Here is a 24,313-nt window from a genome sequence, read left to right as displayed (position 1 = left end):
TTTCTGCTCAGGCCAAAAGCAATTTAGAGCCCAGACTCTCTCTGTAGCCAGCATATGGTTTTGAGCAGTCTGTACTGATCCTCACAACCTCATCTCCTTTTACAAGCTCTGTAAGTTAGCTAAAGGTTCCTTCTCCTCCAGTTCCTTCTACATTTGATAGTACTGGGCTGTTTACTTTTCTAGAATGTTATTTTGCCGAGTATTTCACAAAGGGATGTGTTACAACAGTGAACCAGATTGACAGGATTCAAATACCATTAACTAATGTCTGTAGGTACTTTTTAACCTCTCTATATACATTTCCAGGCTTCCAGGAAACTAATCATAGACAGACTGTATAAAGACCTCTGTGTATTTCCTGGAAATGAAGGAATAAACAAGATTTGACTCTAGGTGAATATAATTATCCTGGCTCTCAAGATGCTAGGCTTTTGTGTTTCTTTAATTCTCTACCTGAACCCAATGCCACCAGAGCATGATGTCATGAGTCATAGACACAGTAATCATGACTCACAGACCATCAGGAAACAAGTTGTCATGGTATAACCCCAGCCAACAGCCAAGTGCCATGCAGTTGCTCACTCCCCCTGGTGGGATGTGGGAGAATAGTAAAAATGAGAAAACAGGGGGTTGAGGTAGACAGTTTAATAAAATCATAGGATAGGGTTGGACAGGACCTTAAGATCATCCAGTTCCAACCCCCCTGCCATGGGCAGGGACACCTCACACTAAACCATGTCACCCAAGGCCTCATCCAACCTGGCCTTGAACACCACCAGGGATGGAGCATTCACAACTTTCTTGGGCAACCCATTCCAGTGCCTCAACACCCTCACAGTAAAGAACTTCTTCCTTATATCTAACCTGAACTTCCCATGTTTAAGTTTTGACCCATTACCCTTTGTCCTATCACTACAGTCCTTAATGAGGAGGCCTTCCCCAGCATCCTTATAGGCCCCCTTCAGATACTGGAAGGCTGCTATGAGCTCTCCATGCAGCCTTCTCTTCTCCAGGTAAAGTAAAAGCCACATGTACCAGCAAAGCAAAACGATTCATTCACTGCTTCCATGGTCAGGCAGGTGTTTAGCTAACTGCAGGAAAGCAGGGCTCCATCATGCTTAATGGCTACTTGGGAAGACAAACGCCATCACTTTGAATGTGCCCTCTTTCCTTCTTCCTCTCACAGCTTTATATGCTGAGCACGATGCCATATGGTATGGGATATGCCTTGGGTCAATTGAGGCCAGCTGTCCCAGCAGTGTCCTCTTCCAGTTCCTTGTGCACCCCCAGCCTGCTTGCTGGGGTGTGGGGCGAGAGGTAGGGAAGGCCTGGACTCTGTGGAAGCACTGCTCAGCAGTGACGAAAACTTTCCTGTGTTATCAACACTATTTTCAGCACAAATCCAAAACATAGCCCCATAGTAGCTACTATGAAGAAAATTAACTGTATTCCAGCTGAAAAAAGGACGTCAGTCCAGCTCTGTGGAAAGTTTGCTGGTGAGTCATCTGATGGAGAGTGGGGAGGTTTTTCTCTCCATTTCAGCTTTTGCTAATATAGTCATTTCGAGCCAAACCAAAACATTTCACCTTTTTATCAGTACCTACATTTGTTTTGGGGTTGCAATTCTAATTCAGACAAAATTATGTTTTTCATTATGAAGGAAGTTATTTCATCAGCTTTCCTTTGAACCTGGTGCACTCACAATGTTTTTGTCTTTCAAAGATAGTATGTTTTGAAGTCTTCCCCCAGAACAGATCAGAGAAACATTTTACCCATGTCTTCATGGAGTCTAACAGATCTTTTTGGTTTTTTTATCTTTCACACAGCAATTTGACACTCATGTTGGAGAGGGTGGAAGCCAGATGAGCGGAGGTCAAAAACAGAGGATAGCTATTGCTCGAGCTCTTGTGAGAAACCCCAAAATCCTGCTGCTGGATATGGCTACATCAGCACTTGATAATGAAAGTGAAGCTACTGTCCAAGAAGCTCTTCATAAGGTTTGCTGTAGCATAGCATAAATCAGACTTAAAAGGACAGAAATTATTTTTAATGCACTCTGCAGAGGGTACTGCTGAATTGCAACAAAGCAGTGAGCTTTTCTTAACAGTTGGTTCGTATACAGAACTAGAACCTTAGTATTAGTGACAATGTAATTTTTTCTTGGGCATTAACAGACATATATAGCTCCCTTTACTCAGAAACAGGGTCTCATTCACGGGCTATGAACGGAGTTCAAGTCAAAGTCAGCTGAAACTACTAGAGAGACTCCTGTTGGTTTGACCAAACTTTAGATTACATACTGTGGGTTCCAAGCACTTGTGTTTGCTGTCCTGTGACTGGGGCTGTTGTTGTTCCATGTCAGGCTCGCCTTGGCCGCACAGCCATCTCCATAGCTCACCGCCTGTCAGCCATCAAAGCTGCTGATGTCATTGTTGGCTTTGAGCACGGAAGGGCTGTGGAGAGAGGAACTCATGAAGAACTCTTGAAGAAGAAAGGGGTTTATTTCATGTTGGTGACCTTGCAAAGTGGTGGAGACACAGCAGCTAACAGAGAAGCAACAGAAAGTGAGTATTTGTTTTCTTTTATAAAATGATGTAAAAAACACAGAATGCAGATTTTTTTTTACTTATATTTCTGCCTTTCTGGCTGAATTTCAACATTCATTAAAGTAATACATTGATAGCCCTCACCAAAGTATTCTAACTGTATACACACTGAATGATCTTCCTAATATAGATCTGTCCTGAAACATTAATCTTGACTTGCAATACCCATCATTTTATAGCTCCATTTAGTGCTGACATTCCAGCCCTGCTGCATTTGGAATGCAAGCAAATTACAGAGTATTCTGAAACCACCCTATTTGATTTACTAGAGGCTTCTGGAAATGGAGATCTAATACAATGATCTGTTGTATTTTTGTGAAACATCATACCTTGAATACTATTATCTTAAAAGAAGAGAGCAATTACAGTACTAAAATACGGAAACAGCCTTTAGCAGTCACAATACAAGTGAGATGGTCTTCAGGTTAATATTCAGTTAAATTCATCATGTCAAACACAAATATAAAATGTGTGGTACATGTAGGTTAAGTAGCAAGGTTGTATTACATTCATTGCCTTCTACAAAGTATTCCAGTTATGACTTGGAGTCACTGCACTTTCTTGAAGAGCACAGTGGACTTAGGTTGTATCAATTTTAGCACAAACTGAAGAGTTCCATCTACTATGTTTTACAGCAGCAGAAAATAATGTAGTTGAGCCAAATCTTGAGAAAGCACAGTCATTCAGCAGAGGAAGCTATCGGGCCAGTTTGCGGTGAGTCTTAAAAATGACCGTAAATCTCAATGTTTCCAGCTCTATACTTCATCCCACTATTCCAAAATCTCAATAGTGCTAATGAATCAATTCTCTGTTATGTCGCAGACATTCTCTGTTGCAGTCGACAGAGAGTTTGTGGGTCAAGGTTAAAGGGAGAGCAGCGATGGGGGACATTACTGTGGGGATCTGTTACAGACCACCTGATCAAGAGGAATCTGTGGATGAAGTGCTCTATAGGCAGATAGGAACAGCCTCACGCTCACAGGCCCTTGTTCTCATGGGAGACTTCAACCACCCTGACATCTGTTGGAGTGAAGGTATGGCCCGGCACAAGCAATCCAGGAGGTTCCTCGATTGTGTGGAAGACAACTTCCTTCTGCAAGTAATAGAGGAGCCGACAAGGAGAGGTGCCATGCTTGACCTCGTGCTCACCAACAGGGAACGGCTGGTTGGAAATGTGACACTCCAGGGCAGCCTTGGTTGCAGCGACCACGAGATGGTCAAATTGGAGATCCTCGGGACAGTGAGAAGAGCGTGCAGCAAGCTCACTGCCCTGGACTTTAAGAGAGCAGACTTTGGCCTCTTCAGGAGCCTGCTTAGTAAGGTTCCATGGGATACAGCCCTAGAGGGCAGGGGGGCCCAAGGCTCCTGGTTGTTATTCAAGGATCACCTGCTCCAAGCTCAGGAGTGTTGCATCCAACTAGAAGGAAGTGCAGCAGGAGGGCCAGGAGACCTCCTTGGATGGATAAGGAGCTGCTCAGGAAATTTCAAAGGAAAAAAGAGGCTTATAGAAGGTGGAAGCAGGGACAGGCGGCCTGGGATGAATACAGGGATGTTGTTCGGAAAGCTAGGGACCAGGTGAGGAAGGTTAAGGCCCAGTTAGAATTGAACTTGGCTAGGGATGTTAAGGATAATAGGAAGGGATTCTACAGGTACGTAGCGAGTAAAAGACAGACTAGGGACAACATAGGCCCCCTTCAGAAGCTATCAGGAGAACTGGCTACCCTGGATTTGGAGAAGGGTGAGGTTCTTAATGACTTCTTTGCCTCGGTCTTCACTGGCAAAGTCTCTGACTGCACCACCCAAGTCTTGGAAGGCGAACACAGGGACTGTGGGAATGAAGACCCTAGGCTCACTGTAGGAGAGGATCTGGTTCGAGACCATCTTAAAAACCTAAACGTACACAAGTCCATGGGACCTGACGACATCCATCTGTGGGTCCTGAAGGAGCTGGCAAATGAAGTTGCTAAGCCACTGGCCATCATATTTGAAAAATCATGGCAGTCAGGTGAAGTTCCCGACAACTGGAAAAAGGGAAATATAACCCCCGTTTTCAAGAAGGGGAAAATGGATGACCTGGGGAATTACAGACCAGTCAGTCTCACCTCTGTGCCTGGCAAACTCTTGGAGCAGATTCTCCTGGAAGGCATGCTAAGGCACATGCAAAACAAGGAGGTGGTTGGTGACAGCCAGCATGGCTTCACTAAAGGGAAATCCTGCTTGACCAATTTGGTGGCCTTCTATGATGGGGCTATGAAACTGATGGACAGGGGCAGGGCAGTTGATGTCATCTACCTGGACTTGTGCAAAGCGTTCGACACTGTCCCACATGACATCCTTGTCTCTGAATTGGAGAGACATCAATTTGATGGGTGGACCACTCGGTGGATAAAGAACTGGCTGGATGGCCGCACGCAAAGAGTTGTGGTCAATGGCTCGATGTCTGGCTGGAGACCAGTAACGAGTGGTGTCCCTCAGGGATCGGTGTTGGGACCGGTCTTGTTCAACATCTTTGTCGGTGACATGGACAGTGGGATTGAGTGCGCCCTCAGCAAGTTTGCCGATGACACCAAGCTGTGTGGTTCAGTTGATACGCCGGAGGGAAGGGATGCCATCCAGAGGGACCACAACACGCTTGTGAGGTGGGCTGATGCCAACCATATGAAGTTTAACCATGCCAAGTGCAAGGTCCTACACCTGGCACAGCTACAGGTTAGGCAGAGAAGAGATTCAGAGCAGCCCTGCGGAGAAGGACTTGGGGGTGTTGGTCGATGAAAAAATGAACATGAGCTGGCTGCAGTGTGCGCTAGCAGCCCAGAAAGCCAACTGTATCCTGGGCTGCATCAAAAGGAGCATGACCAGCAGGTCGAAGGTGATCCTGCCCCTCTACTCTGCTCTCGTGAGACCTCACTTGGAGTATTGTGTGCAGTTCTGGTGTCCTCAACATAAAAAGGACATGGAACTGTTGGAACAAGTCCACGAGGATGATCAGGGGAGTGGAGCACCTCCCATATGAAGACAGGCTGAGAAAGTTGGGGCTGTTCAGCCTGGAGAAGAGAAGGCTGCGTGGAGACCTCATAGCAGCCTTCCAGTATCTGAAGGGGGCCTACAAGGATGCTGGGGAGGGACTATTCATCAGGGACTGTAGTGACAGGACAAGGGGTAACGGGTTCAAACTTAAAGAGGGGAAGTTTAGATTGGATATAAGGAAGAAATTCTTTACTGAGAGGGTGGTGAGGCACTGGAATGGGTTGCCCAGGGAGGTTGTGAATGCTCCATCCTTGGTGGTGTTCAAGGCCAGGTTGGATGAGGCCTTGGGTGACATGGTTTAGTGTGGGGTGTCCCTGCCCATGGCAGGGGTGTTGGAACTAGATGATCTTAAGGTCCTTTCCAACCCTAACTATTCTATGATTCTATGATAACTATTCTATGTTGTGTAAAAGAGACTGGGAAGGCTACAAGCATTTTACTAAGACAGAAGTTCACTTGGAAAGAAATTGAAGGGCCATGGATAAATAGTAAGACTCTAAATTTTACTCCCCTTTATATCCATAATACCTTCCCTCCAGTTCTTGTGTCCTATGTTAATGTTCCATTTTTAATATTACTACCATAGAGCCCCATATATTTGTATTGCTTAATGTGCTTTCAGTGCAGTTATTTGAAAAATGACTTGCTATGCAATTACTTGAGAAATCAGTGCAATGTACAAGGACGATTTTATTATAGTTTCTACTTGATGAAAGTTAACACACTTTACAAGCCAGACTATTTTGTAGCTAGACACTAAATGTTTCTTTCAGACAAGCCTATGACAGGCATATGTAAATGAATGCTTGTCTCCTACATTACAGGGTTATTTTTGTCAGGGGTAGAGGTGGGTTTTGCTGGACTGAATTAGTTCATAGTGATAATGCTGAATTGACTTGCTGTCTTAAGGTCTTGTGCAAATATAGTAGGATAGACCGTGATTTTACTTAGCAAATACACAGGGCAGGATACATAAAAGACGACGTCTAAATGGTGGTGGTGGAATGTGACTTTCAAAAGTATTTGTCACTATTGTGGGATATTTTCTTCTCAAGAAGTTAGGAGAATGTAGAAAAAGAAAGAAAAAGAAAGAAAAAGTCCATGGGATTCCTATGATTTGCTTCAATGAATTCTGATCTAGTTGATATGAAAACTGCACCTGCTTTGCAAGCAAGTATTGTGTTACTGTGCTGTGAATAACAGCCCATTTTCTGTCCTCTTTACAGAGCTTCACTTCGGCAGCGCTCCAGATCTCAGCTCTCTAATGTAGCCCCTGACCCTCCATTATCCATTGCAAGAGATCATGCAGAGTCTATGTATCTTACACCTTCTTATGGAGAAGATGATGGAGAAGCGAAAAAGGTCAGGTCTATAGTTTGTTATTAAGTTTTCAACCCAATATTACTTGGTAATGATAACCTGTAGATTTGTGCCTCTGTTACGGTTGCTGTTGGCAGATACATCTTCTTGGACTGATCTTCTCAAACAAAACCACAGCTTCTGTTCTTATCCTCTGTAAAACCTAGGCTGCATTTTGGTGGCAGCTGTGCTTCCTGGCCCATTTCTACCAGAGCATGACCTGTTGGTAAACTAGTATATGTTGTAAATTAAGTTGAAGAGACATATTCATAAAAGCTGAATTAACAGGCAAAGAGCAAAATGCTCACTCTGTGAAATGTAATAGCCGCTCAGTGATACAAATAACACTGCTTCTTGTTCAGTAAAGAGTAAATTCACTTTCATCTCAAAATCATCTGGAGACTTGTAAAGAGACACTCTCACTGCAACCTAACTCAGAGTCCTTTCACTGATAGTGTCCTTGTGCAATCAACTGGCATAGAAAACAAAGACAGCATGCCTTAAAGTCATGCAGAATCTGTAGGAATATACACAGTGGGTTTCCAAAGTGCTTATGAAGCTCCCTGCACCAATTTGCATGGCTATGATTGTTCAATGCAGAAAGCAGCAGTTAGAAGTCACTGGTCTTACTATTGCTAAACCTATTCTGTGGATACATAGAGGGCTTTAGTGCTCTCCCTCTAGGAGCAGCTCAAAAAAAGAGAAAATACAAGATGCTTCCACCCAATCATCCTTGCACCTTTCCAGCAGATAGGTCTTCAGAGTGCCTGTTTTGTCTGGGCATTTCCAGCCATATGAACTGAGGGAGATAAGCAGGGCTCAGCACACCAAGTGTTACAAAAATTCTGCGCAAATCAAGCTGCAGGGTTAGGGTAAGTTATAATTTGATGATGAATATTCTGCTCTTACTGGGCATAATTACAGGAATTCAGCATATAGTCTGAGGATGTTACACAGAAGGGAGGGGTAATTAGTATGTATAAAGCCTGAATCCAGCTATTTCTCTGACATTTTCCTTGGTTTAGTTCTATAGCACACATATTAATTTGATGTAGAGTCTGATCAGTATGTTCACCCACAATACTTTAAAATAATATTTCTTAAGATTCCAGTAGTGATACAAAAAGCTGCTTGTGAGGAAGAAGTTTAAGTTTTGGCACTGGGTATTGAATCACACCTCATTTGAAGGCAGCCAAAAGAGAACAGCATGAGTTTCAGTGGCAGAAAGTCTTAAACTTGTCATAATCAACCTCTTAAGTTAAAATCAGTAGAGCTGCCCAAGGTACCAGTCTCTTTGTTTTTCTCCAGGGACAGTAAAAATGACTCTCTTTATGTGACTCTCTTGTGACTCTCCAGCCCTACAAAAGAGATTCAGACAGCAGTCAAGGCCCATCATTGTCCCTTCCAGTACAAATCTGTAGCAGCTGTTAGGGCACTAGATGGCCATTTAACAGATTAGGCTAACTATTATCTCACTGTCAAAGGGAGAACATCACTGGGGGAATTCATTTGCTTCATAGATATAACTTGGTTTTTTAGGAATCTGTTGTGGAGGAAGATGTCAAGCCTGTGCCATTTACCAGAATTTTGAAATACAATGCCTCTGAATGGCCATACATGGTACTTGGATCTCTGGCAGCAGCTGTGAATGGAGCAGTCAGTCCACTCTATGCTTTGTTATTCAGTCAGATTCTTGGGGTGAGTTATGCTAACATTTTAAAGTGTGTTTTAGCTCTGAAATAGAGGGGAGTGAATATATGATGCAGAACTTTACATGTTTGGGGCAAATCTATATATTGCATCAAGTAAATGGGGTTAGACTTCTTGCCTATAAACAATTATTCAGTAGAGATATTTATATCATTGTCATCATGCTATCATTTGAGCTCTTTGAAGGGGTAGGCTCATTAGCATAGGTGAGACAAGATGTACCCCACATGCAGTTATAGTGGAGAGAGAGACATGCAGAATTCCTGACCTACAGAATATTATTCTGAAGACTTGGCGAAGCATTTGAGAAAGTTTTGGGTCAGATCAAAAAAATACTTCATTAATTTGTTCATATATTTCAGGCAGCTCAATGATGCCCACCCCCTGCAGAATGACCAGGGAGAGCCAGATAATTGTGATGGGGTTCATAGCTGCCAGCAAAAAGTAGTCATGTATCAACAAGTTTGAAAGACAAGGAGGTAACACGAATATGCTTTAAACCTTGGCATTCACTAAAGGATGTATTACCACCAAAATCCACAGCCTTGCTTGAAAATTTTCAAGAGTTCAACCATGATTATTTTTTCCTTCAAAACCAGGATGCTTCCCCTTTCTTAAAACAGCTTTTTGGGGAAACATTTGCCAAGTTAGTGGGAAACTGGAAGGCTGCCTGGAGAAATTCAGCGCTGCTGTAACTAATGCCTAGGAAAGTGTCCTAAATTTCACGAATTAAGAGGTTAGAGAAAAACCCTCTATTGATATTGTGTCTTATAGTCAAAGTAATGACACATTCAGGGGGAAGAAAATGTGAATGGCATTTTTGTTTTGTGGTTTGTGTACTCACCTGAGATAGGATAAAACTTGTGATTACCAGTTACTTGCTTAGGTCACAGTAGGAACATATGCATGCAAATAAAATATGACCTAAAGGGCAGATACTCTTCTAGAAACTGGAGGTTCAAAACCTTTCAGGCGGGAAAGAGTGAATGAATGAATGCCCCAGCATCTGAGCTACTGATGAGAAAAGGGTTGAGAAAATGCTCCTGATAGCAGTGCCAGCAGTCTATCAAAAGAAAGATTAACCTATTGCTGTTTGCTTTGGTTTTTTATCTTTTTTTTTTTTTTTTTTTTTTTTTTTTTTTGAGGGGGGGGCATATTTTGGCTTAGATATTTCTCTCTGGGAAGTTACTCAGGACTTTGAATCACATTTACTTACAGCTTGATGTTTTCTAGTTAAGACCGAGGGAGGGGCAGAACAAAAGGCCTTCCAGTCCTTGCTGATCAACTCAGTGGCTCCTGGCCAATGTGCTTGCCCTTTTAGCCATAGTTGTGCAACCTGCAAACACTTTCTGAGTGTCTAGACCCCATGCCAGGATCTGAGGTTTTCACTAGAAAGCAGGTGAGACACTGCTATGTGCATTATGCAATGAATCTACTTTGATTCCTTTTGAGAGCAAGTTTCTAAACACTAGGAGTTCTGGGGCTGCCATATTCCTGCAAAATGCTAAATGCCTTCATTGCCAAGGATGAATTCCTTCTCTTGAAGGTCTCGGCTCATCAAAGGAGAGAGGCTGCAAGAAAAAACCAAGCCATAATGAACATGAGCAAAGTGCAACATCTGTGTTTCATTATTCATAAATTTAAAACATTTCTGCCTGGTGCCAAGGCAGTCAGGCAGATGGAATATGCATCTGCTTACCAAGCTGTCTGAATATCTGCAATGGTGTGACAGACACGTGGGCTTGTGCTGTAGGACCAGTATGCTGGGGAAGTGAGGGGGAAAATCACCCCAGCTATGAAATGGAAAGATAAATTTAGCAAAGTCTGCCTTGAAGGTTCTCAGAAATTAGTCCCCAAAAGTGAATGAAGAACTGGATAATACTGGATACGTGTAACGGTTAGACTTGATGATCTTGAAGGTCTTTTCCAACCCAGTTGTTTGATTCTGTCAGTCTTCTGATCAGTTCAGATCAGCAATGTACCTTTGGAACAAATATCTCAGTAATTTTGTTCTTATTATGACAGATTAAAACATACCTGGTGATTATGTTTAAACAAAGATTAATCTGAGAAAGTAACATGCCTTGCTACTGGTATGACAGCATGGCAGTGGAGCAGATCTTGGCTTCAAACACTAAGTTCCTTTTTGATATCATCATTCTTGATTTTGCAGGATTTATTTTGTTGCCAAAGTACAAAGTTAAAGTACTTGAATTGAGAATGGAATTCCCACTAGAGAACAACTATTTATTTTTCTCAGCTTCATGCTCTAATACCTCTGTGTTACTTTGATGCATAGCTCACTTTGAACCATAAATAACTTGGGTTGACCTTTTAAGACTAGTACATAAGTTTATTTTTGTTTCTATTTTGCAGCTGTAATGAAAATTCCTTCTTCTCTTTCTACTGTTAAATACTTACCTAAAAGAATTTAAGCTTGTTTGGATATAAGTAAAAGTCAAATGCACAGATTATTTATAATTACATCTTATGATAACAGATTGAGAGATTAGTCAATTTATAGAAATTTTTACCTGTGAAATCAAATTAGAATTAATCTAAGGTTAGTGGAGAAGTACAAACATGAGCTGTGGCTTATATCTGCAAGGAGCAGAAGCAGTTTAACAACTTCAAGTAGGCTAACTGACCTACATATCATCTGCTCTGACCAAAAGGAATTGCTAAAGAATGGCTACTTAGATTTGGACCACTTTTTCAGCAGCAGCCAGTAGCATTGGCATGTGTTGAAGAAGAGCAGATATTCAAAACAAGAGATAAAAGCAAAGTACCAGGGAAACTGGACCAGAATGGGGTGAAGGGGCTGTACTTTAAGCACTAATGCTCTTTCTCAAGTACCCAGTAGTAAGCAAATTCCTTATATCCACACTTCTTCAGTAAAGACAACAGATCCCTTTTGAAGCCTACCTATAGCAATTACAGCATCCATTAATGTTGTGCTGGGAGAGTCAAGCTATGTTATAATTATATACAGCCTTCGTTTTGTATGACCCAATAAAGTTGTGTTTGGCATAGATCAGAGAGGAAGTAAGAGAGCTGCTGCACTCTTGCTTTGTCGCCATGCTTTTATTTTGTTGCTATTCTCAGGTTATCACACTGGCTCTTGTTTAGAGTGAGGGAATGAATAATTACAACTAGGGATGGGCAGCAAGTGATAGAAGTATGTGCAGACACCAAGTACAATAAACCTGTTGTTTAACAGGAGTAAAAACATTATGTTGTATCCAGGCTCACCTTAGGAAAATAAGGAATTGGGCTTTTGCAAGAGGTGAGGGAGGGTTTTGTATTCTGGCTTTGATTCTGGGGTGGGCAATAGTGAGTCATTAACAGACTTCACAAACACCAAACCTGACACTTTGAATATGATGCCACCTTTTTTTTTTTTTCACCAAGACCTTTTCCATTCTTGATGAAGAAGAACAGAGGACACAGATCAATGGTGCCTGCCTGCTCTTTGTTTTTGTTGGAATTCTTTCCTTTTTCACACAGTTTCTACAGGTAATAGCAGTCAAATACAGGTACATTTTGTTTCTGATCCCTTACTCTGTGGGTATCTCTTTCTGTACAATGTCTGTTTATTCTTGTGCACCCCAGGGTTACACCTTTGCCAAGTCTGGTGAGCTGCTTACAAGACGGTTAAGAAAAATTGGTTTCCAGTCTATGCTGGGGCAAGACATTGGCTGGTTTGACGATCGGAAGAACAGCCCTGGTGCTTTGACTACAAGACTTGCAACAGACGCCTCACAGGTCCAAGGGGTAAGACCTGGTAGTTTAAGAATTGGTTTACTATAAGCACTGATTGAAGGTGTGTTTTGGCAAGGTCGGTGTAGAGCAGTCCTTGGTCAGTCAAGTAATCTATTTCCATTTATCACAGACTCTCAATGTGGAACTATTATCATCACATTTACCTAAAAGCACAAACAGAGGCACAATATACTGCTCATTATTCCTGCCTGTATTACCACAACAAGAACACAAAAATCAATAAGATAGCAACCATCAATGGAACAAGAAGGAGCATTCAGGGCAAAAGTTTTAATTTCTTTTTTTTTTTTTTTTTTCTGGAGATGAATTAGCCTTTTGGTACAAGGCTGGAGTGTTTATTTCAAAAGAATATCACACTAGTATTTTAGTGACATGCATCACTATTCATGTTTTCAAGTTTCCAGCATGGTGTTATGCTTGTCGTGACAGTTTTGATTTAATCAGACAGTCCACTTGGTAGAAGTGAGTCAAATGCCATTCTACTTGGCAAGCAATTTTCTTGAAACAAAGAAGGAAACATAGAGATTCCTTTGTTACAAAAATTGTCCTGTTTCAGTTTGACTGAAGGTGATGGGTTAGTTTTTCCAAACTATTAATGGAAATTTTAAGAATTGAAAAGACAAAATTGCTAAGAGGCTCCCAAACCCCCTGTCAGCAGCATTATCTACAGAATCAGAGAAACCAGCTGCAAACCTCTTGAGCTCCAGCTCTCACAGGCACTTACAGGGCATATTTTAATTGAAATAAATAAACTTGTAAAACACTGAACTGTTTATAGCCTCCTAAAGGATACTTTGTTCTAAGCACATGTAGAGCAGTGAGGCACAACCATTCGACCCACAGCTACAGGATTAAAAATCCAGAGCTACTTGAGCAGCAGTGTTGTCCACCTTTCACTGCCCAGCATAGAATTTGGCCAAATGCTGCTATTGCAGAGTGAGCTGAAGGTGAGAATATGCACACAAGTGTCCAAGGTCTGAAAATGTCTACATTTGCACCAGGAGTAAGAGTATGTGTGGGATGTTAGAGCTGCAGGATCCAGGGAAGAGCAGAACTGTGGCTGCTCCCTCTGCAGAGCTGGGAGGTGTGCCTTCCTCTATGGCCAGGCTCTAGTTCTGCAGGTCAGAGGAGAAGTAGGTGATAGGCATTTTGTGCTGCAAGCTCAGATCATGAAAATGAATTTGGCTGAAAATGATCAGGGATATCAAATGCATTGGGTTTTTTTTCCCTAATACATAGCAACCTGGTTCCTATCCAGGGCTGTTGTTTACTGCTAAGAAAGAAAATAACTTCTGACTTCTGAATAAATAAATCAGGTTTATACAAAGAATAGTGTTAAGTACATAAGGAGAAGGTGAATGCATTCAATAAATGTGATGTCAAAGGCATATTTAAAATATTTCCTTATTAGAGAGACAGGCAGAAATGCAGCTTTAAAGTCATGCTTTCTTGATGCTGTTTCTTACTGATTTTAGCACAGGTGAGAATTTGGTATTAATAGGTAAGTTGCAAATGGTTCTGTGTATTATTTAACTCTAGATGGATAAAGTATCAGAGTGCTCAGATGAGGAATTCCCGAAGGAACCAAGGGAACTTATGAAAATTGTTAGATGATCTTTCTCACAGTCATTAGAAACAATTTTCAGAGTTCTCAATTGAAAGTTTGGTGGGTGAAAGGAATAGTGGACATTTGTAGTCCTCTTGACACAATTAACAGGAAACAATATATCCAAACTAGCTAAATTGCAGTGCAGTCAGCAGTCGCTAGTGCTTTATGATATTTTAATATCATTTAGAGTTTTCTAAAGTTTTATAGGAAAATTTATTTAAAGATCATTGAAGTTTCTATTGAAATACAAGTCAATCATCATGTATCTGAGTATAGGTCAATCGGTTCAAGATCCTTAGGGTGGACAGCAAGCTCACTATCCTGGACTTTGGCCTCTCCAGGTCTCTGCTTAGCAGACGTACCATGGGCTGAAGCCCTGGAGGGAAGAGAGGCCCAACAAAGCTGGTTAATATTCAAGGGTCACCTCCTCCAAGCTCAGGAGTGATGCATCCCAACAAACAGAAGTCAGGCAAAAACGCCAGAAGGCATGTGTTGTGGGTGAACACGGAGCTCCTGGACAAACTCACATGCAAAAAGGAAGCTTAGAGATAGTGGAAGCATGGATAGTTAGCCTGGGAGGAATACAGAGAAATTGTCCAAGCAGCCAGTGATAAGGTTAGGAAAGCTAAAGCCCTGACAGGACTCAGTCTGGCCTGGGATGTCAAGGGCAACAAGAAAAGCTTCTATCAGTATGTCAGTTATAAAAGGAAGATCTAGGGAACTACAGTCTCATCTCAGTGGGCTGAAACTAGGTGAGCTTATAGGTTCCTTCCAATCCAAACCTCTCTATGATTCTGTGATGTTATGATGCCATGATCTGTTTCTTTTCTTTGAAGGCAACTGGATCGCAGATAGGAATGATTGTCACCTCCTTCACTAACATTGGGGTGGCCATGATCATTGCTTTCTTCTTCAGCTGGAAGCTGAGTTTAGTTATACTGTGTTTCCTGCCATTTTTGGCCTTATCTGGAGCTGTGCAGGCTAAAATGCTGACAGGATTTGCTGCTCAGGACAAGAAAGCACTGGAAGCTACTGGACGGGTATGTTATGTGTTATGTGAAAACTAATTTATATTTGCAATCATGGGTAGTTGAAAAATCAGGCATTTGGGGCCATCAGCAGTTCAAATGTCATGAAACTGGCAATGGTTGTAATAATTTGTAATAAGTTGTAATGTTTCAGCTTGTCAACTCATCAAACCACCATTGGGAACTCCCTAACTGCAGAAGCACTTGCTGCATGGAATGTGCCTGACTTTTCAGAATTGGTGGTCAGAGATCTCTCAGCAGTCTGCCCCACCTTTTTGGCTTTTATTTAAATACCCATTTGTTGATGCTGTCCTCAGAAAGCACTGATGCTTGTTCAGATAGGAATCCTCCCACCTGAGAATTCAGCACTGAACCCAGGTCAGTTTGTGCAGTTGTGTACCAGCTCTCCATCAGTGTGTGCTGCTAGATCACAGACATAACTATATTATTGGTGTGGATTGCAAGAGTTGAAGTTCTATTGATTCTCATTTGTCAGTTAATATATAAATTCAGTGTGCGCTCGCAGCCCAGAAAGCCAACTGTATTCTGGGCTGCATCAAGAGGAGCGTGACCAGCAGGTCGAAGGAGGTGATCCTGCCCCTCTACTCTGCTCTCGTGAGACCTCACTTGGAGTATTGTGTGCAGTTCTGGTGTCCTCAACATAGAAAGGACATGGAACTGTTGGAACAAGTCCAGAGGACGGCCACGAGGATGATCAGGGGGCTGGAGCACCTCCCGTATGAAGACAGGCTGAGAAAGTTGGGGCTGTTCAGCCTGGAGAAGAGAAGGCTGCATGGAGACCTCATAGCAGCCTTCCAGTATCTGAAGGGGGCCTACAAGGATGCTGGGGAGGGACTGTTCATCAGTAGTGACAGGACAAGGGGTAACGGGTTCAAACTTAAAGAGGGGAAGTTTAGATTGGATATAAGGAAGAAATTCTTTACTGAGAGGGTGGTGAGGCACTGGAATGGGTTGCCCAGGGAGGTTGTGAATGCTCCATCCTTGGTGGTGTTCAAGGCCAGGTTGGATGAGGCCTTGGGTGACATGGTTTAGTGTGGGTTGTCCCTGCCCATGGCAGGGGTGTTGGAACTAGATGATCTTAAGGTCCTTTCCAACCCTAACTATTCTGTGATTCTATGATTCTATGATTCTATGTTCTGATGGCTGCAAGGCCCTGTGGACTGCCTCACTCAAAAGGCTGAGGATAGGTTTATGTGGTTTGCACTGGCTGAGCAGACTTCCAGTGCAGGTGTCAAGCAAGGAAAAGGTAGGGACACAAGAGAAAGGAATGCCATTTTCTCATGTGTTCACTCCTCCGAGGTCTGCTGCCTTTGAAACACACAAACTCCTTTAACTTTAGCTGTGGGTCACTAAGTTCTGGCACATGACCCAGAACCTGATACTTTTAAAATATACCCAGTGCAACTGTGCAGAAACTGAGCTGCATCAGAAACACAGGGGGTTTAGGAGATGGGCAACATGAGGAAGATGACCTCAGGTTACACCCCTTGGGGTAACACTTAAGCCTTCTCCCCTTTCTTAAGGCTGCCATATTTTTAGCTTCTGAAAAAATAAGCTTTGCAGGCCTGCCCAACACCTCATCTTTTTTTTTCTGCAGAGCTACTTTAGCCCATCCTAAAATTACTCTTGCAGAGTACCCACTGCTCCCCATTCTCCTCCTTCCTACATCAAAGTCCTGCCCAGCAAATGTCTTACCCATCCCACCTTCCACCCTGCCCCATCTGAATCTTCCCTCTGCCTATCTGAGCTCTCAACCAACTACCTTCAGCCTCCTCTTGCCCTTAATGTGTGCAGCAGACACACAGCCTGGAGCCCTTTGCCCTGTAGCTACTGGTTGGCTTTCCCACTGCCTGCTGCAGCTGCTTTGCCACCCTCTTTCTTGACATCTCCAGAAGTAGCAAATCTTCAGCTCCCAGTTCCCATTTTGGGTGTGATTTAAAGAAGTATGTTATGACTGGGGGCATACAACTTACTTACTTAAAAACCCCACATGCTACCTACACATGCAGACTTTTGGAATATACAAAAGTCATGTGAATTAGTATGACTTTGGTATCATTAATCAAATGAGTTCGTTTATGGGTCACTGTTGGGTGCTGTTAGGAACAGTCTTCAGTTCCAGAGAGCCAATGAAGAATTAAGACCTGACCAATTGCCTGCATTCAGAATGGTTTAATTATTTATGAAATAATTTACAAGAAGTGATAAACCAAAATACTGTCTTGACAAGGAGAGAAACTTCACTAATTAGTTGAGGCATCAGCTTTTATTCAAGAGAATGACCCAGAGGCTGGGATGAAAAGGGCACTCAATGCTTCAGCAGTTTTGGCAGTAACACCAGTTATGTCTGGTGTTATTTTCTAATTTAGTTGCCAGCTCTGCATTCAAATGCTAAATATTCTTCCAGTTCTGTGGTGTCTGTAAAGAAAGAGGCTACACACACACACACACACACAGAGCTTTCACAACTAGTTCCAGATCAGTTCCAGTTCTGTTCTTCTTTATTCGCTATAACACGGTAATATATAGTACACAGATACGGGTCTGAGCTATGAAACCAAACAGAGACCACATCAATCCCAGTGACTGTCTTCAGTCACAATAAATCCCATTCTATAAACAATCACTCCCCAGGCTCTTTCCCAGCCCGACCTTGCACCCATGCACACAAACACCCCCTTGCTTGCTCAAGACCCAGGTGCACTATCAGCAATTCTTCTTCTTCTTTAATCATCCACATAGTGGGAACAGGATGGCTTGCAGTTCCCACAAGTTATTCCACAGTGATTGCTCATCAGCCATGCTAAAGATGGAAAAGCGCAGCCTGAACAATCCAATTCACAGCATCTACTTATCAGGTGAAGTTCCCGATGACTGGAAGAAGGGAAATATAACCCCCATTTTCAAGAAGGGGAAAATGGATGACCCGGGGAATTACAGACCAGTCAGTCTCACCTCTGTGCCTGGCAAACTCTTGGAGCAGATTCTCCTGGAAGGCATGCTAAGGCACATGAAAAACAAGGAGGTGGTTGGTGACAGCCAGCATGGCTTCACTAAGGGGAAATCCTGCCTGACCAATTTGGTGGCCTTCTATGATGGGGCTACGAAACTGATGGACAGGGGAAGAGCAGTTGACGTCATCTACCTGGATTTGTGCAAAGCGTTCGACACTGTCCCACACAACATCCTTGTCTCTGAATTGGAGAGACATCAATTTGATGGGTGGACCACTCGGTGGATAAAGAACTGGCTGGATGGCCGCACGCAAAGAGTTGTGGTCAATGGCTCGATGTCCGGCTGGAGACCAGTAACGAGTGGTGTCCCTCAGGGATCGGTGTTGGAACCGGTCTTGTTCAACATCTTTGTCGGTGACATGGACAGTGGGATTGAGTGCGCCCTCAGCAAGTTTGCCAATGACACCAAGCTGTGTGATTTGGTTGATACGCTGGAGGGAAGGGATGCCATCCAGAGGGACCTTGACACGCTTGTGAGGTGGGCTGATGCCAACCTCATGAAGTTTAACCATGCCAAGTGCAAGGTCCTACACCTGGATCGGAGCAATCCCAGGCACAGCTACAGGTTGGGCAGAGAAGAGATTCAGAGCAGCCCTGCAGAGAAGGACTTGGGGGTGTTGGTCGATGAAAAAATGAACATGAGCCGGCTTCAGTGTGCGCTCGCAGCCCAGAAAGCCAAGCGTATCCTGGGCTGCATCAAAGAGGAGCGTGACCAGCAGGTCGAAGGAGGTGATCCTGCCCCTCTACTCTGCTCTCGTGAGACCTCACTTGGAGTATTGTGTGCAGTTCTGGTGTCCTCAACATAAAAAGGACATGGAACTGTTGGAACAAGTCCAGAGGAGGGCCACGAGGATGATCAGGGGATTGGAGCACCTCCCGTATGGAGACAGGCTGAGAAAGTTGGGGCTGTTCAGCCTGGAGAAGAGAAGGCTGCATGGAGACCTCATAGCAGCCTTCCAGTATCTGAAGGGGGCCTACAAGGATGCTGGGGAGGGACTATTCATCAGGGACTGTAGTGACAGGACAAGGGGTAACGGGTTCAAACTTCAACAGGGGAAGTTTATATTGGATATACGGAAGAAATTCTTTACTGAGAGGGTGGTGAGGCACTGGAATGGATTGTCCAGGGAGGTTGTGAATGCTCCATCCTTGGCGGTGTTCAAGGCCAGGTTGGATGAGGCCTTGGGTGACATGGTTTAGTGTGGGGTGTCCCTGCCCATGGCAGGGGTGTTGGAACTAGATGATCTTAAGGTCCTTTCCAACCCTAACTATTCTATGATTCTATGATCCACTCTCTTACGTTGTGTCATGATGCAAGAGATTTGACACTTGATTTTGGTCAGGAAAAAAAGCCTTGAATTTGGATGGAACATTTTTAGTGATTTATATTCAGATCTCTTCCTAGATGCTGAAAACATTCATAAGCCGTACACCAGCCTGTTGCTTCCCAAAGGAAAATGTTACACTGTGAAGCTGCTATCACAGTCCAGGAAAACTATAACATTTAAACAAATTGTCTTAAGAAAACTGAGATAAGTAGGGTGAAATTAGAATCAGACAGTCCATTTACCTCTATAGATGAAGCTCTAGTGCTATTTTTTTGGGGACCCATATTGTGACCAGCAACGAAGCCCAATATAAAGCCTACAATTAATTAAAGCTCCACAGAAGCTTTAATGGCAATTATCTCATAATTTCCTGTGTTGCATTTTCCTATACATATAGGAATAATTTGCTCACTTTTTGCTTATGTACAAGGTAAAAATCCTGGAAATGGTGTGACTCTCTATTTAGTTGTTCCATCTCATCAAGCTTTTTGGATATAGAGAAAGAGGGATGGTGAGCAGGTGAGAATATGTAGTAAATTCAAGTGATTTTAATTCATGAACCAGAATTTGGGGATAGCATCCCTTCTAACTCCCTATTCTGTAAGTAAAACAAAATAATTGAAATAAAAATATTTTCCTAAAACCATTTTTGCTTTTTTGCAGGTCACATTTATTTATATTATGTGAAATAAGTCACCAGCGAGAGCTTGTAACCTGGCTCTAGTGGAGCAGACAGAGCATTACTAGTGAGGATGTTAGTAGGCAATTACTTATAGGAAAATTTCTCTTTATGTTGGCTGATACTTGGGCAGTCAGTATCATATCTAAACCCATTTTTCTTTGGCATTGTGCCCACACTCTACTTTTACAAGCAAAAATTAGGAGCTTTTACTCATTTTCTTTCTTTTTCTCCTCCAGATTTCCAGTGAAGCCCTCTCTAACATCAGGACTGTAGCTGGGATAGGCAAAGAGAAAATGTTTGTCAACAATTTTGAGAAGCACCTGGCTATGCCCTACCGAGCTGCCGTCAAAAAAGCACATGTTTATGGACTTTGCTTTGGCTTTGCCCAGAGCATCGTGTTCATTGCCAATGCTGTCTCCTACAGATACGGAGGGTTTCTAGTTGACACTGAAGGACTCCATTACAGCTTTGTGTTCAGGTGAACACCTGCCTCAAGCCAGAAACAGGCTCCTCTCCCAAAGCCCTGATCTCAGTGTAGTGGTCAGTTTCCTCATGGCTTCCCAGGAATGACTGTGTTCCTCTTCCCTACAGGGTGATCTCTGCTATTGTGACCAGTGGAACTGCTTTGGGAAGAGCTTCTTCCTACACTCCAAACTATGCCAAAGCCAAAACATCTGCTGCACGCCTTTTGCAACTCGTTGATCGGATTCCTAAAATCAGTGTTTACAGTGAAAAAGGGGAAAAATGGGTAAGTGTGGAGATGAGTAATTTCTGGTGTTGTTCAGATCAATGTAAGCCCTGACGTTGCAACAGAGCTTTGTAAGTCCATGAGGATAACTGCTTTACAAGAACATTATGCTGAATGTATAACTGTTACTTGTCTTTGTTCTTTTGGAAGCAGTGATCTCTGTACTAGACAGCAAGAATATAAAGAGTGGCTATTAGGAATTTGTCAGTGTAAAACTCCCGTACATTGGAAGAGGACCAGTCTGGATGACTCACAGGATAGGATGTTTTTTCCTTTCAGCTCTAGAGTTTGCATGTAAAACTATTGCTAGCTTGTAGTGGAGGCTTTTTTTCCCATTCACATCAAAATGCTGTGGGTTTTCATGAGGAAGCGAATCACCTCTGAGTCAGGCAAAATGAAAATGCTCAAGTTTTGAGGAACTGAAAAGTCAGACAGAAAATTCAAAGAGTTTATTTCTCATTTAACTTATTTCAGAATTAAATGCAAATTTGAAATAATTGTTATGAACTAAATACATTAAGTATTTTGTGTCAAACAATGAAAATTAAGTATCTTGATTCCTTCAGAGTTTTTTAACAGAGCTTTTTAAGAGTTCCGGAAAACCTGACCTGAATTCATGTATTAGTTTAATGTTGCAAATTTCAATTGAATTCTTTTACCAAATCCAGCTTTTTGCATGGATGTATTTGGCCTATCACCAGATTTACACAGTGTCTGTATGAAAATAACTTACCCATTGCAAGGCAATGCTATTTCCCATTGCTGCCTCAGGCGGTATGGGGAAGCAGAGCTACAGTATTGTGATTAATGGCTTCATCTCTAGGACAGCTACTCTACCATCATTTTTATTGCTCTTTCTGGGCTAATTTCACAAGCACAAATGTCATATTTTAAATAAGAGATGCAAGAATGAGATCTAAGGAACAGTTACTTTGTAATCTACAACTCAGTTTTGAGCTCAAGCTCATTGTAATATCTTTCTCATTTCTTTTTTTCATCAGGATGATTTCAAGGGAAGCATTGAATTTCTTAACTGTAAATTCACATACCCTTCTCGGCCTGATATTCAGGTCCTGAAAGGACTCTCTGTAGCTGTTAAGCCTGGACAGACATTGGCATTTGTTGGAAGTAGCGGCTGTGGTAAAAGCACCAGTGTCCAGCTTCTGGAGCGTTTCTATGACCCTGAGCAAGGAAGTGTGGTAAGGAAAGGAAATGTGGTTTGCATGCTTTGTTTTTGGCAATGTTAGGACTTTTCTGAATGTATTCTACTGTGCAGCCTAGCAGTGGTGGCATGTACATATGCACATTGTGGCTTCAGCTCCTTCTCAAACGTGGCCTGTTGGGACAATTCCCAAGTATTGCCTTAGATGTATTCAGGAAAGGTCAGAATATACTACAAAGCCTCAGGTGTACCCCTGTGTATTATGCAGGCCACAGCCATTTACCTTGATAATTCCTGTATGAAAGGTACAATGTGTGGTGCTTATTGTGGAAGCACAAGCAAAAATCATGTCAGAATGGAGCAACAGAGTTTGGAACATCCCTAAATATATAGCTTCAACATGCAGCCTCCTTGCAGGTTGAGACTGTCTACATTTACCTTCTAGTTCTTAAATTAATGATAGCTTAAAAAACTTCTGTATTTTTTTCCTCATGTAAATACTTAACCATCTAGTTTGATTTATCTTTCTTTGGAAAATATAAGCATGGTGATTGCTATGCCAGGAAGGTAACAAAGCATGTACCTAGCCCTAAGCAGTTGGACTTAAAGATTAAGCAAATGGTCTGGTGCCTGGCTGGATCACAGGCATACCCAGAAAATGCATGTCATGCACAAAGGAGTCAAAGATAAGCAGATTCTTCAACTCACTTTAAATCAGTTGTGTTTGTATTTTAGTAATATGGCTAAACCATTTAGTTTTGTTATAAACTGTTTGGCTTTTGGAGGCTGTTGTTCTGCAATAATGTTTCAAGTTTTCTCCTCTTTCCTGGTAGTTAATAGATGGACACAACACCACGAAAATAAATGTGCAGTTTCTTCGATCAAAAATTGGAATCGTGTCCCAGGAGCCTGTGCTGTTTGACTGCAGCATTGCTGATAATATCAAATATGGCAGTAACACTAAAGAGGCAACGATGGAAAAAGTCATAGAAGCAGCCCAGAAGGCTCAGCTGCATGACTTTGTTATGTCACTGCCTAATGTAAGTACCTGCAAGGCCTCAGCTGTGAAGCTACAGCTTGTCTGCTCGGTGTTTACTGCAGTGGGATCTGCTCCAAACCCAGCTGAAGTTGCTCCATACATATACCTTTTATTTACTTTTACAGCTGTAACAGTAGGAGCAAAGAGGGTGTCATGGCCATTCATTATGTTCCTGAGGGTTTGGCCATGAGTCGCTACTGGATTTTTACACAGTAAACAAATATTGATAAAACTGAAATCAGAGGTTACAACTCTGAAATAGGAGAAAAAATTTTTCAAAGCCATGGACAAGAGAAAAGCAGCAGCACAGTTGAGCAAAGTATTACACTTAGGTCAGAAAGTACAAATCCTGTTCCCTACTGTGGGAGATTTGCCTTCTGATCAGGGCATGATCTGAAGGTGGCTGCTTATGTGCACCTCAGGAGTACTGAAATGCACTGAAATAATATAAATATAAATCAAAAGATAAAAGGTATGGATACAATTAAGGCACCCAAACAAAAAACTTGTCCAGAAAGCCTTTCCATTGCTTTCAGCCTCTTTTCCCACATCTGGGGTGGGGGATTTCTTTTGCCTTAAACAAATAAGCCAACATCCTGCTATCAAAGTTTTCTTCTAGGCTCATCATCACACTCTCTCTGCCCTAGGGCCCCCACACTGCACACCCTCTGCAGCCATGTGTATCACTTGCACAGGGTTTTTAAAGAGATGGCAGCAATGCTCAGCACTTTCACCTCTCTCCTGCTCTTCCTTCAGGTTGTGCACTGGTGTGTTTGCCTACACCTCAATAAAACCTTCCTTTTGTGTATTTTCAGAAATATGAAACTAATGTTGGGGCTCAAGGATCTCAGCTGTCTCGTGGGCAAAAACAACGCATTGCTATAGCGAGGGCCATCATACGAGATCCTAAAATTTTATTACTGGATGAAGCTACATCTGCCTTGGACACAGAAAGTGAAAAGGTAAATGTGCAGGGATAGGCAATAAGTGAAAGTTCATACAACAGCTTACAATTTACAGTGACTTTTTCTGTCCTTTAAAGACATCCCAATGTGCTCCATTGCATGACTTCAGTATTACATCCCATTGTTAATTCAGCACTTACTTACACCTTTAATGGGCTTTGCGGGAGATCCAGGAAGCACAGCTATAAGCAAGCCACCAGTTACACGAGCTCTCAGACTGCCAGAGACAGGC

The 24,313-nt window shown here is 42.5% G+C and overlaps 1 protein-coding gene across 1 annotated transcript in view; it reads left to right on the top strand.

The window, feature by feature from the left end:
* ABCB11 (ATP binding cassette subfamily B member 11) overlaps positions 1-24,313 on the top strand; it is a gene marked incomplete at its 5' end in the record, with an annotated part of 48,958 nt that overhangs the window by 23,877 nt on the left and 768 nt on the right. Inside the window, 13 exons of the mRNA XM_080621935.1 lie at positions 1,827-1,997; positions 2,363-2,564; positions 3,242-3,320; positions 6,860-6,995; positions 8,532-8,690; positions 12,114-12,218; positions 12,315-12,476; positions 14,931-15,134; positions 20,404-20,645; positions 20,759-20,915; positions 21,917-22,114; positions 22,911-23,117; positions 23,932-24,078. Coding sequence (XP_080478061.1) covers positions 1,827-1,997; positions 2,363-2,564; positions 3,242-3,320; positions 6,860-6,995; positions 8,532-8,690; positions 12,114-12,218; positions 12,315-12,476; positions 14,931-15,134; positions 20,404-20,645; positions 20,759-20,915; positions 21,917-22,114; positions 22,911-23,117; positions 23,932-24,078 — 2,169 coding nt within the window. The remainder of the gene's footprint in view (positions 1-1,826; positions 1,998-2,362; positions 2,565-3,241; positions 3,321-6,859; positions 6,996-8,531; positions 8,691-12,113; positions 12,219-12,314; positions 12,477-14,930; positions 15,135-20,403; positions 20,646-20,758; positions 20,916-21,916; positions 22,115-22,910; positions 23,118-23,931; positions 24,079-24,313) is intronic.

The sequence above is a fragment of the Psittacula echo genome, assembly GCF_963264785.1.
Source record: "Psittacula echo genome assembly, chromosome: 6".
NCBI lineage: Eukaryota > Metazoa > Chordata > Aves > Psittaciformes > Psittacidae > Psittacula > Psittacula echo.
The sequence above is the reverse complement of the archived record's forward strand: the minus strand, read 5'-3'. Positions and strand labels throughout refer to the sequence as shown.